This window comes from Anopheles ziemanni, chromosome 3, assembly GCF_943734765.1.
Source record: "Anopheles ziemanni chromosome 3, idAnoZiCoDA_A2_x.2, whole genome shotgun sequence".
NCBI lineage: Eukaryota > Metazoa > Arthropoda > Insecta > Diptera > Culicidae > Anopheles > Anopheles ziemanni.
The window spans coordinates 29,572,436-29,586,882 of NC_080706.1; the positions used below are offsets into that span (position 1 = coordinate 29,572,436).

The window sequence follows — 14,447 nt, forward strand, 5'->3', positions numbered from 1 at the left end:
TCAAATACCACACACTTGAAAGGATCCGTAAGAAAAAGGTTGGGCAAGATTATTTTCCTGTTTTTTGGGGAAAAATCTTCTCCGTAGCCGCATGTGGGTGTTACACTTTTATCCACCCCCCCTTTGCTTGGGTCGATTATCTTGCCCACATATTGGTGGCTTTTTAGGGGAAGAACAAACAGGCACATATCCACAGACACAGCACCATATAACAGTGTTCCCCGAGTGCGTGCTTTTAGAGGGTTCGGGTCATGTAAATGGGTAATGGCGGCGGAGGTAGCCATATCAACCGAACCCCGTCCGCCCCGACCCCGGTCAGACCGGACCGGACGGAAGGTGCTGTGGGAGAAAAATTGAAAAACTCATTCCCTTCCCCTCCCCTCGGCGTTGTCCCTTGGGAGTGGAGACGCACGCACGCAACGGGATCGCCTTCAGTAGCCTCTTATCTTCGATAAAACCACACACCACATACCACACCGTCCGTTCCCGCTCATCGTTTATGTTCTGCTCCCATTTCGGCAGCCACCTTGTTGCGGTTCCACTTGCTGGGGGTGGTTTTGCCGGGTCGATTAGGATTTTTTTTGGAACGATTTTGTGATGCCAAAGGGGGAGGTGTAGAAGACCATACCGGAGGGCTCGAAGAGATCCGGCTCCATCCTGTTGTTGTTTTCGGTAGCACGAAAGTTGTTTGAAGTGGCAGAAAATTGCCCCGGGTAACCGTTGCCAGCTGCGTGTGTGCGTGAGTTTCAGGTACTGTTGAGATTATATGGGAATTTGTGTGGCCAAATTCCAAATATATTTATAAACAATTTCTCCGAAATCGTGAGTGGGATGTAGTGTTTATAAAACACAGAATTGAAGTAAGATAAACTGTGGTGAATCGTCCAACATCAGCGATGTTATCGATCTTTGAGGAAAATCATTGTAATCGCCAGGAAATACCATCACCATGATGTGCTTCTTCTAACTTTCATAATCAAAATCAACCTTGCTTCTTTCGTGTTGCCAATACATTAACATAAATAAACTGCTGACAAATTATCGTAACCCACAAAATATAAATTATGCTTGCTCTGCGGACTAAAATACATGAAGAAAACCTTATTTGACCACTTCTTGATCCAGGATCCGATCCGTTTTCTCGGAATCAGATCCTGAATTAATATTGAATCAAGTGGCAGCAAATTCATATTGATGTCTTTTACATTATTAATATCGTTATCTTATCTCCATAAATTTTACACTCACCCAAAACGCACCGAGACTTAGCGTGACGTCGATAGAGATTAGTCACTTGGACGATGTCGTTGTCATCGTCGTCGTCGTCGTCGTCCTTTCAGCATTAGTCGGCTCGTCGTGTGGTTGCCCGAGAGCGCCCTCAGCCCTTCGGGTCGAGCGCGGTTGTTAGCCTTCCGGCTTAATGGGCATTTTCTTGCCGTGTTACTTTCTTCCCCCCCCGGGGGTGGAGGAACCGATCCTCCCATCCGCCTCGGCCGCCGTGACACTACCGAGAAGGACCAGCTTGGGCCGGGGAATCCTTTTGATACGCACCGGGTGGCCGCGGGCGGAATTACACGATTAATACCGTCACCACTTACACACAGGGGCTGTCGTCGGTCGTCTGCACACAGCCGACACTCACGCACGCACACACACACACACACAAGCAAAATGATTGCCAAGGTAAATATTGGACCAGCGATAAGAGGACCTCGCTCGCCGGTCCGATGTCGTCGCGTGCCCTCCGGAGCGGACAAATAGGTGACAGCTTTATGTCAACCGAACGACCCTTGGGGCGGCCGGGAGGAAGGATAAATGAGGTGGGGACGGCCGTCGGTGCTTAACGCGGCTCGAGTGTTGTCGAAGCGGTTCGAAAGGATGGCTTTTGAAGCGTTGGAAAATAGACATGACGGCTTGGTGGAAAAAAGGGTAGTGTTTAAATAGACTTGACAAATTACAACTAAATGGGAACGTTGTCAACTTTGGCAAATGTAAACTTAACCTCCAATTAATGTGATGAAAAGCATACTAGCATAATTCGGCAATCGATTTGCTCAAATCTGCTTCGTCAGGAACGATTTCTTTAACGAAATTCTTTATGTTCTGGTGCCCCAAAGGTTCTCAACCCTAAATAACTGTACCGGAGCAACGTCAAGTGAGTGTCGTGAGGACGTAATAAAACATATTGGCTGCCACATAAGTGTGCGGGAAATGTGCGAGGTGTTCAAGCAAACCCCGTGTGTATTGATGTCCTCAGAACGGAACGGTTTCCTTCGAACAGCTTTTCGTGCTCTCAGTGTGCTTTCGACGAAATCGACGATGGAGCGCAGGGCGAGGAGAAGTGCTGAAGTAAAGTGACTCCTCCAGGCCGTCCACATGAGTCGGCACATTCGTATTTCCATTCAATTCCGTCCCGCGGTACCGGTTTGACAAGCTTGAGAAATCCGCAACCCAAACGGGCGGAGGAAGGCAAATAAAAAGGATTGTCATTCCTTTCAATACCGTTCCGAAGTGGGTTAGAGTGCGCCACGACGCCATCTGTCAACAAATGGCCCCGAAGAAATAAGCTTCCTCGGCTACCAGTGAAGGGGGTGGAAACACCTTAAGTACCTGGTAGTACAACTTCCGAACCGTCGTCGTCGTCGGGATAGCAATACAGGACGTGGTTGGTGCGTTTTCTACAGTCCCTTTTTTGGGGACACACGGGTTGTTTTCCGAGCCACCAAATGGTTCCGTGATCTGGCCCGACACGGCACACAACACCACCACCTCTTACGCAATTTTCCCCCCTCCCCCTGTGGAAGTCAGTTCTTTCTTGGGTAAACCAACATCAAATGCCAGCCAGTAACAATAAAGGACCCGGAAATGTCTTTTGCGATCAACGATGATGTGGCCGTCTTGGGCCGAGGAGACGAGCAAAAGGGCGAGGGTTGGCGTGGTGGACATTCTTTGTTACGAATGTTACTTGACATTTCGGGACACAGCTGCCACCAGCTCGTAGACACGTGGACGTGGATGGACGTCGCCCCGGCGTGACGTGACGGATTAAGTTCGTTTACGTTTCACTTCTGACAGGGTCGAACCCGAAGCGCTTTACAGTACGAACAGTGGGTAGGGCAGGAAGGATGGGGGGGGGGGGGGGGGAGAAAATGGATACAGGGGGTCGGTTTTGGACGGATGGTTCTGGTTAAAGATGATGAAATCACCATTCGCTTTAATCTTGTGGATGGCCGGGAACCAGCTCCCCCTAAAGAAGTCAAAGGTTAAAGGATTTGTTAGATTAAAGGGGTGGAATCAATTCAATTGTTCAACCTTTGATTGACCTTGTTTGAGTCGGTCCTTAAGGTGCGTTTTTTGTGTGTATTTCGGTTAGATTTTAAAATTTCGACGTTCTTTGGAAAGTATCAAAAATAATTTTACGAGACAATAATGCCTCTTAGATGTTTTCAAAGAATTACGTAATTTGAAACTCTAACCGAATACTACCGGCGAATAAATTAAGTAATTTTTCAATAGTTTTAAAGCTATTCAGAAAGGTTTTACATGCATAGTAGCTAGAGGAGAAATATACAAAAATCACAAAAAAAGGAACAGGTCATAAAAAGGCTCGAATTTCAAACGCCATTTCCGTTGAGTGGAGTCCGTCAACAAGATACTTAATTCAATGGTTTGAAGAATGTTCAAAACAAAACAAAACCATTACCGCTTCCAGCATCTATCATCGGCCTGCAAACAGTTGTTTTTTTGTTTGCCTGTGTGTGTGTGTGAATGTCCTGCCGAGTGAGTTATGTTGCTCATCACTATCGGTTTGGAAGGATATATTTTGGTTTGGTTTTTCCTCCAGCCCACCGCTCGTTCATTATTTCGTTGGGGTGGACGGTTTTTTCCCTCTCAACTGTTGCCATAAAACCAGCCATAAAATAAACAGTTAAAAAAAATCGCGCGGTGGTAATGAATCATAAAAAAACGCCTCCGGGCTTTGGGAAATGGCCCCCCAGTAAGCAGGTACTCTTGCACCGAAACTCTCGTTCTGGGACACGGGTTCCGTGGGCAAATTATCCCAAAGTGCCCGTCCGTTTTGCGGACGTTTTTAATGTGAAAATTTTTCGATTTCCTTTCAACCGACCTTTCCACCGTTTTTGTTTGTGTATTTGTTTTGGTCCCGGGCACACACAGGGAGTCGTCGTGTTGTCGAGTATAAATTGTCTTTTGTTTACATGGCGTCCAAAATGAGATTTCGGTTTCATTTTCCACCTCATCATTGGGAACCGGCGGAAAAAAAACCCCGGAAGCAGCGGGATAACGGTAGATAATTTTCCATTTGCACCGAATCAGGTTCGCTGTCCATCGGAAACGTATGACCAAAATTTATCCCCTCCTGTGGGCGGCTTGGCATTCGCCCGAGGGCAGCCCTGGTGATGTCCTACCGACGCTGATTGAATTACTTCGGAAGAATAAAAACAAAATCGGTCCTCCAAAAACAAGGGGTAGGGATGAGGGATGGTTCTCCCGAGCCACGGCCAGTTTGTTTCGCGGTGTGTGATAATTGCACGTCGTAACAGTCGCGTTGGGAATTATCTCCCCTTGAGGCTATATGTTTCCTTTTTTCCAGCGGGTTTTCGTGGGTTTTGGATTCCTCCCCAGCCTGCCACAAGTGCCTTTCGCAGTTTCATTAATCGGAAAATGGCGTTTAAGGATTTTAAATTAACATGTTTTTTCTTTCCCTATCTTCTCTTTCCACAGCGAGGAAGCGACGAACTACTGAGTCAAGCAGCTGTTATGGCTCCAGCATCGGACAACAACAATCAGGATCTCGCTACGAAGAAAGCTAAACTGGACAGCACCAACACAGTGATCGGTATGGGAATCAGTAAGTGTATTCCTTGTGTGTTCGACTGCTAGAGATGCTACATTAATTTTGCTATATTTTGGTGGACGGCGGAAATTAAAACTTCCCCGGTTCCAAAGTGGTGGCGCAACAACATTCACTTTTGGCTCTCAGTTTTAGTCCAAACGACAGGCGGATGGACTAATCGTGGTAATTAAATGGGCTGCCCGCTTGCCGGACCGAATGGTGGTCCTGGGAATTGTCACAGACGTGGTGCCCCCGTTCATCATCATCATCGCCATGATGAGTTCCATCTGCTCGGATCGCTGAGGCGGAAAATGAAGGGAAATTCAACACAAACTTTAGTCGGGCTCTATCAACAACGCTTAGGGATGTCGTTTGCAGCGTGTTCGTCCTTTGATGTACACTCGATTGCTTGATGATAGATAAACAATAAGAGAAACGCCTAAAAAGCGCATGGAAGCAAAAAGAACACCCGGGGAAACGATAACAAAGCACAATGTGGCCTAGTTTTCGTGCGAACGTCAAGACACGACGCGCCCGTAAGGTATGCAAACCGCCGGGCACGGTCAAAGAGAGACACACACATTAGGATTCTATTTGAAGATGTTAATCTTTGTCTGCTGTTGCCGGAGGCAAATCATTTCACTTGCTCGGGTGTGTTCGGAAGCGGGCGGAAGGGAAGCCTTTTCGGGAAACCGGCAGTGATCCGAAAGCCATCCGACGATCGGTTTCAGAGCATGCGGTAGGTTTGGTATAATTTTCTCCCCCATTCAACCGGGGGTTTGGCATGTGTCGCTGTGGGTTTGCGCGCGGGGGGAAAATCACTGCCAGCGGGAGTGAGTCGAGTGTCTGCTTCGTGGTACGGAAAATGGTCGGAAGGATTTCCCTTCCGCGAGCGTACGATCCTTAATGCCAACGCGCTGGCTGGCTTCACCTCCCGACCTGGGTGGTTTTTTGAAGGGCTTCGGATGAAGAAACCGGAATCAGATAATGTCAACCCTGTGGCGTACACTTCTCCACCGACACGCCCTCCCCTCACCTCGCCACAAAAACCCCTACGGTGTGCGATCTTCAACAAGCTGTTATCATTTAATTTCCAATTCTAGTGAAAGTGTGGAGAACGGCTTAGAGTGTGTCGTAGCACAAGGGACAGGGGATAGGGCGAAGGAGAGCGGCGGGGAAGATAAAATACTCGCCAACTCGGTTTCCTTCGGCCGCCATCCATCTCTTCTAGGCGGATCATCGATTGCTCTTCGGGGTCCTCTCGGATTGGCAGCGAACCGACGGCATTTCAAAGGCATTGTTCGGGGAAAGGAACAAGGAGATAAAACTTTTACCTTTCAAACTCCTCCTCCACACCATCCTTTTATCCCCCCGTGCCGGTCGAAGGGCTTGCGGGAGTTTCCTTTGCAGCACGCGCCCGGTGCGGCAAGCGAGAAAAGTTAAAAGATGGTAAACGATGGTTTATTCATACCCCTTTCAAAGAAGCTAGCTTGCCACCATCATCATCATCGTCAGCATCAGCATCGTCTTCGAAATCGTCTTGACTGCAAACACGATGGCAGGGCCTCCTTTAACCCCGCACAACCGGCTTTGACAGGCGGTGGTTTATGTTCCCGAAAGCGCCCGAAGCAGAGAGAAGCCGTCCGTTGTGAACAGAGCCCATCTTTGCTTCTGCTGAATCCATTCCGTTCTCCTCCGCACGGAGCGGTTTAGTTTCGCTTAGCCTCGGATTAGTGCCTGCGGTGTGGGGAAGCAGTAGTTGGCTGGTGTGAGAGACGGAGGGGCCGATTTGCTCCTTGTGTTCCCGCACGTAATCGTTACAAAGAGACAAATGAATCAAAAGTTTTGCACCCCTCGTTTTTATGACTGTGCTAATTTCTTCCATGCTCATCAATATTTATTTGTGGCGGCGGAGTTTTCCCCGGTGAAGGGGGGAGGACACACGAAACATAGGGACATCATTTTCATGACGCCGCTGACAGTGACAGGAACACCGGAAGGCGAATTCGGGTTTTATTTGCCCCCCACGCCCTAGCGACCTCTGAGCATAATGCTTTTACAGAGTCGCGAAATGATTTCCAAAGCGCCTGAAGCTATGCAATTGAATAGTGTGCGATAAAATGTTAACAATTTGTCGTTGGCGTGTAATCTGGCAATTGGATTTCACCCCCCAAAACGCCCGGTGACATAGTGTGAATAAAGTTTGTAGTCACAATGTTTCATCGGAATCGTCCTCACGCATGATTGATTCAGTTGGTGTTTAATTTTTAATGAACCTGGTTGAAATTAGTCACGTTCAATTTCCATCACACTCTGCGGGTGGCGCAGGGTTTCATGTGAGGATATTATGAGGGTGGAGGTGGATAGATAAAAAGGAGCGCACCCGAAACGACATTCAAAATTAACCATACATGCGGGATTAGTGAAACACGCACGCCCGGGCATATGTGCCCCCCACATCCATCCATCCATCCATCCATCCCGGTATGGATCCCGCTAATCCCCGCGGGCAAATGCCGCAAAGTGCAATTTTAATAAATTATATTAATTAAACGATAATACACAACTTTATTAAAGCCGACCGCGCTAACCCCGAAGGGGGGTGTGAGTGGGTTTCCGGCAGCAAACGTATGTGTGCCGCTTTTCCACCTGCACATAATGCTTAGTGACAGTTAATTAGTGCCACCCCAACACACACACGCACCACCTACCACTCTCAGTATCAATGAACGGTGGAACGGTCGCAATTCCCCGGTGAATTTCGCCTTCGATTAGACCGCTCGCAATCCGGTTTTACGCTAATGAAACCCAATTCATACCAGCGCATCAACATCACCATCATCATCACCGTCATCGTTGTGGGGTTTTTTTTTGCCACACAATCCTTTGAGCGGGGGGGAACCTTAAAAGGAGCCGTCGGTTCGGCAGTCGTTAAATGTACCACCAATTTACCATTTTGAACGGATTTTATGACACAAACTTTTGCATCCATTTTCATTGGCCCCTCGTTCGGAATTCGAGTGGCGATTGCTCTGGTGTTTTTAAATTGCCCAACTTTTTTTGAGGCTTCGAAATGAATCCCAAAGCTCGCCCGGAGAAGCCGGTACAATTTAGGTGCCTTTTTTTCTTGTAAGGCAAGTACACTAGACACACTTCAAGTGATTCAAGCATACTTCAGCACTTATACTTTGCGCGAGGGTTTTTGGTGAAATGGTACGGCCGCCGCCAGCGTGACTTAAAAACGCATTAAAGTAATGAAAAACGCTATGGCGCTCGCAAAAACCCCCACATGGGACGCTGAACGCGATGGTACGGGATTGTGGGAAAAAGTTTTCCCCACTCGTTTGCCGCTAATATTTATTATAAATCATCGAACTTTTGCCGCGAGCCGTAACCCACCGATGGGGCTCAGTGTCTCATCTCCATTACCTTACCATTTTGCTCCATACCCTCCCGCTAAATATTTTGTGTGAAACTCACAAGGACGTTGACTTTATGCGCACCGGTGTGAGGGTTTCGGTTTCGGGGTGGAAAGAAAAGCTCATTTATCTTCATTTCAGTTGGTAGATCCATCCCGTGTATTTTTCCAACCCAACCGGATCTGATATGTGCTATCGATCGTCCATTGGTTCCCGATACACGATTGGCCCGTGACAAGTGGAAGCCACTCGATTGAGCGCTAAAGGATCAGCGAGAGCGTCAAGGCGAGGGATTGAAAGTGAAGCCGCACATTTACATTTTTCCTCCTCTTTATTTTTTTTAGGGGGATCGATGTGGGAAGAATAACGACCAAAAATCATTCATTACATCACGATACCCGAAGGAGATACACAGGGGAAGTTGGCTTAGATCCAACAGCAGATTGGTGTGCAACCGACTCTCGCTGACTCGCTTCTCGACAGTTGGCCAAACGACACGAAGCTGTAAGAAGTTCGGGAGCGAATCCGAATGCCAGCCACGGTTATACTGCTTCTAAGGGAAGGATGATTGCAGCAGACCTTCCTGCTGCTTGTTGATGCTGATACGACCTAACCCCGGCCACAACCACCGCACGCTCCTTTCAATGCCTTGTGCCAACCCCGAACCGCCAAGAAAAGTAAACGACGTGAACGGGAAATCAATATTACTCACTTTCGGTTTTTGCTCGAACAAATCAGCGGTGAAAGCGTGTTGTGGATGCCCTTGTCAGGGTCCGCGCTGGTTGATCTTTGGAGTCGTCAGCCAGAACGCAACGCCGGGCCAGATGGGGAAGCCCGAGACAAGGGTTAATTGATTACTTCGCTTTTGCCCTCTCGACGGCAAGCGATGGTGGTGGTGGTGGTAATGTGTGCGGTGGTTGGGGTGAAGTTTTTCCACCTTTCTCCTCCGTAATGTTGGCCACACGCTTGTCGTGCTTCGTTCGCGTGAGTGTGCCGAGAGTGATATTTCACCCGTCCCTCGATCCCGACCCGAGTGGGCCAATCACGCCTGGGATGCTCGGAAAAAACGATTCCATAAGGATCATTTTTCCACTCGGTTGAAGTGTGTCGAAATGAGCCATTCAACGAACCGGGCGGTTTAGTTGTGTGTCTCTCGCTGCGTGAAAGGAACAACTCGAGTATCCGGAAGCCCTCACATCATCGGTTTTATGGCGCCGCAATCAATAATAACGTTATCAAACCTCGCTTTCGACGCGAAAGAGGCCCTTCTCTCTACTGTCGCCAATCAATCGGATGCCATCGCTCATTACTGACGAGTATTTGATTGGCGATAACGCAACGGGCGTTACAACATTCATCTGCACACACAAACAGACACACAACACTACGGTTCAGGGAAAAGAGGGTGAAAAGGATACCTTCACCGACTGGAGAACCACAAGCAGCACTCGAAATGTACTTGTACTACGTTACACAACGAGAATGTGAGTTAATTTGGCTGCACATTTGGCCCTTCTCGTCCAATCCAATCAAATGCGTGGGACGAGCATTTTCAACACCGTCCACCGTTTTCCAAACGCCAAACAAAACTTGAACGGTATCATTTGACGGCGCTTACCGGGAGCACTAATGACATGAAGCAATCAGTAGTGACGACTGTTTTATCATTTGCGTCGTGCCTTTCCACCACACCCCGCGTGGGGAAAATTTAGGCGATGATGGTATGCATTAACGGACATTCGGACATAATGGGTGACACGCACTACTATGGGCTATTGAAAGGTGAATTTGATTTGATTTGTTTGTGTCAGTTCGCGCGCGGACCGAAAGGCAATTTGAGGGCGGTTTTGATTTAATTTTTGATGTAATGGATCGCGTGAAATCGCCAATCCATCACTCGGGGCAGCGCGAACCGGCGGAAACTGGAGAACGGTTTCATCAACCGACGCATGATTAGATCAATTATAATTTTCCGCATAAAGTATAGTTTATTTGATGGGCAGATTAGACACATGTTGTCACAGAATAATTGCACCGGTTTCATTCATTCATTGCCCATTTAGTGATTCCATAAACCTTGATTAGGCTTTTTAATTATTTTCACAATTTTAACCAATGAGTGCTCCATTATACATTATGGTTTTAATTATCATAATCAAGATTATAAAAATCTTTTTTTTAAAGCAATTTTATCGGGAGTGATTTTTGTAAATACATACAGACATGTACATGTTCACTCATGCTCCGTTTAGATTATTTGAATAATCTCCAAACGAGCCCATTTTCCACCCTCCGCAAACAGTTTTCTAAATTTCTTCCCAACATCTAACCGTTCCTATGTTCATGTCAAAACATATCCCACTTCCGGTTACCGATAGCGAGTGCTACACGTGTTATACATTTCATTTTTTCTTCCAACCCCTTTCTTTTCTACCGAAAAACATTTTCTTTTAACCCGGGTCACTGCCATCAGTCCCTTTTTTTCCTGTCCATCTTTCTTTTTTCCTTTCCCTCGAAAGATCGGGATCGGGTGCGGAAAACCAAAAATCCCCAAATGACTTATGATACCTAATCATGGCGGGTGATACCGTCACCGTGTTGGTGAAGGTAGTTTTCCTCTACCATTTTCTTGTACGCCGTTATCCTTGCCTTTCCGGTCGGGACGGACTGATGATGGGATCGAACGGTGGTGGTAGGCTTTTGTTGAATGTGGCCACAGGAGATCATTAAAACTAATCTACTACATCCATCTCCATTCGCTCGCCCGAAGGCGCACGGTCGTCGGCTTTCGGTCGTACGTAAACCTGGTAGAAAGATACGTTCGGATTGTGCTTAGTCTGCAACCGTTCGGGATTGGAAAAAATGAAATTCCCTATAATTCGATTTCAGACAAATGCAAACTTTTAAAGAAGTATTATTGATGGCAAATCGATTAGCAAACACGCTCTTCATTCATTCGTATTTGCTGAATGTATAAAATAACCAACCGTTAAGGGCTGTGCAGTCATGGAAGGCCAGGAATACAAGTTTTAATCAACATTAAAACCATTTCATCTGGTTGAAAGTGAAAATACGAAACAACATCAAATATTGATTCACAGCTTTCGGCCTTCGTTAGGGGAGGTAAATAATTTTACCATTTCTATGCCTTACTTTCGCGATTTTCAGTCAATTGCACCACCAAATGTTGCCTGATCTCCATTCCATAGTAATCCACTTGACGCAGATTGTCGAAAGCGGCTTCGCGAGTCTAGCCTTCGGAATCTCGATGATTACTATTTCGGACTGCGCTCGCGACACGGAGGAGATTCCATAATTCGACCGTTAAATGATCGGCTGTCGCTGAGCTGAATTCGAAAATTGCTTCCCCTCACTCCTCTCCCCTCCCCAAAAACACAGGGTACAAAGCTGACGTTCGGCGCACGCTGGCACTAATTGTAGTAATTAAAAATCAATTAAATTATCAATAATTCATAATAACAAAATCGTGCCACTCCTTTTTCGGGGAAAATAATCGGCTGCAAATGAACTCTTGGAGAGGGATTTCAACGGTTCATTATCGGCTCCGTGGGGTGGACGGGAGCGCTTCTGGAGGATGATATACTTCAGTAGTATCGAGTACGTTCCGCAATCCGTACAAATTGCCGAAGGGAAAATAATGAGATTGAAATGTGTCCCAAATACCGATAGCCAGTCGCTCGGTTGATTTTACGTGAATTTTAATTACTGCTCGCAGATGGCGGCCCCGAGCTGATGAAGTAGGAATGTTCCGTGGGTAACTCACACGGCAAAAAGTCAATAATAAATAAATTTGGAATTCTGTTTCAATTTGTGAATGTTGTTGCAAAAAAAAAACCCACCAATTAATATTGTTATTGTTAATAAAACGTTTCCCCTTTTTTGATTTTCGATATGATGTTTGATGTGTGTTGGATCAAAAACTGTTCGTTTACATTTTTATTAATCGAAATTACTCTTCCTTCCACATTCCATTGGAACAGCGAAAACATCACGCGTGGTGCACATCCGCAACATCCCGAACGAGGTGAGCGAGGTGGAGATTATGCAGCTGGGCATGCCGTTCGGGCGCGTCACGAACGTGCTGGTGCTGAAGGGCAAAAACCAGGCCTTCATCGAGATGATGGACGAGAACGCGGCGTCGCAGATGGTGACGGCGTTCCATGCCACCCCACCGTTCCTGCGTGGCCGAACGGTCTACGTGCAGTACTCCAACCATCGGGAATTGAAGATCGATCAGAACCACGCGATCGCGGTAAGCAGGACTCCTCCTTGGCGTTGTTACAGCAAAATAAATTGAGATACGTAACGAAAAATTCTTTAAATGATTCTTTTCTTCACCCCGAATTAACGCAGAACGTCACCAACGCCCTACAGGCACAAGATCTCACGCAGTCGCCGACCGGGTCGCCGTTGCCGCTGGCGATCGATCACACGAACAGCAACTCGCACAGTGCGTCCACCAACAACACGAACAACTCCACCACGACACCGAGCAGCGGTGGTGGTGGTGGCGGCGGTGGCGGTGCCCCCAACACTGTGCTGCGAGTGATCGTCGAGTCGCTGCTGTATCCAGTATCGCTCGACGTGCTCCATCAGATATTCCAGCGGTTCGGGAAAGTGCTGAAAATCGTCACCTTCACCAAAAACAACTCGTTCCAGGTAGGTTTAAGCATTTCTTCATCACATCCCGTGAGCTAACTCTATTACTTTTGCTGCTTTCCTTTTCTCCGTAGGCCCTCATACAGTATCCGGATGCGCAAACGGCACAGGCCGCCAAGCAATCGCTGGACGGACAAAACATCTACAACGGATGCTGCACGCTGCGCATCGACAACAGCAAGCTGACGGCGCTGAACGTGAAGTACAACAATGACAAGTCGCGCGACTACACGAACCCCTCACTGCCGTCCGGCGAGCCGGGCAGCGACGTCATTGCCAGCGCCGGTGGGCTGGTGTCCGCGAGCGATCTGCTGCTTTTGGCCGCCGGCCAGCGGCCCCAGCTGGCCCGCGATCGTCTAGGTAAAGCTCACTTTGATGGCCCTAAACAGTCGTGCGTCGATGTTTTTGTCGTTGTCAAATAGCGTGCAACTTCTGTGTAATAGTCAAATTAGACAAATCTCCCTATTTTCTAGTGAACGGCTTAGCGACGCCTGGCGTTATGCCACCGTTCGGTCTCGGCATCGGCACGCCGGCCCTCGCCAGCGCTTACGGAGGCGCCCTGCCCAGCCTGAACGCGTTTGCGCTGGCCTCGAACGGCGCCCTCGGTACGCCGAACCCGGCCAACGTGCGAGGACTCTCGAACGTGCTGCTCGTTTCCAATCTCAACGACGAGGTAACTACCGCCCGGCCACTATTTACTATCTTGCTCCACTTACTGTGCATCCTGTCTCTATCACTATATCTCACTTTTCCTCACTCTACTAACTATCATTCCAATCTGTCCTCTCTGACTTTGTCTCACTATATCGATCGATCAGCCCCACTTCCTATCCCACATTGCCACATTCCTCTCGATCACTATCTCAATGTCCATCAAACGTTCTTGCTCGGTGTCTTGGACGAACCGTTTATTAACTAGTAAAGTTATTCACCACCACGACTGCACTTTTAACATAAACCAAGGGTCGAAGTACAAACATTCCATTTGAATCTAAAAAGAAAACTACCTCAAATCCTATCTCATACTATTATAAACTCCTACGGGTTTATTCTGCTCGCCAACACTTTGTAACACGCTGTTTTTTGTTGTTGGTATCTCTGATTGAAATTGTACGATTATGCTCTGCTACTCTCACCTATACGTGTTTGTTTCCTTCTTTTGTTTTTGCTATATCTACTGCTTAATCTCATTCTCTTTGTAGTCCTCTGTATCTTAACAGTATTTGTTGTTTTCGTGTTGTAGTTATATTTCCGTGTTTTGAGATTACATTTCCTTATCGCTAATTTACGTTGCCTCTTGTGTGTGTTTGTTTACGTTTTTTACTAAGCTGCTCTATAAGATAATCATTTTTTACATTATAAGTTTCTCGCAACTAATCAAAAACAGGGTTCTGAATCAGAAGCAACTTAACAAGCGTCTCATAACAGCTTTTTTAACATAAATTTGTCTGACTCTACCTTCTCTGTTGCTACATACTTAGTTTATCTTTGTC

The 14,447-nt window shown here is 47.2% G+C and overlaps 1 protein-coding gene across 6 annotated transcripts in view; it reads left to right on the forward strand.

The window, feature by feature from the left end:
• LOC131288654 (polypyrimidine tract-binding protein 2) overlaps positions 1-14,447 on the forward strand; it is a 208,061-nt gene that overhangs the window by 171,757 nt on the left and 21,857 nt on the right. For 3 of the 6 annotated variants that reach the window (XM_058317806.1, XM_058317811.1, XM_058317809.1), the window contains 5 exons: positions 4,744-4,870; positions 12,276-12,547; positions 12,649-12,954; positions 13,029-13,314; positions 13,398-13,627. In XM_058317806.1, the coding sequence (XP_058173789.1) occupies positions 4,744-4,870; positions 12,276-12,547; positions 12,649-12,954; positions 13,029-13,314; positions 13,398-13,627 (1,221 nt within the window). The remainder of the gene's footprint in view (positions 1-4,743; positions 4,871-12,275; positions 12,548-12,648; positions 12,955-13,028; positions 13,315-13,397; positions 13,628-14,447) is intronic. The other 3 variants (XM_058317807.1, XM_058317810.1, XM_058317808.1) reach the window with 3 other exon arrangements.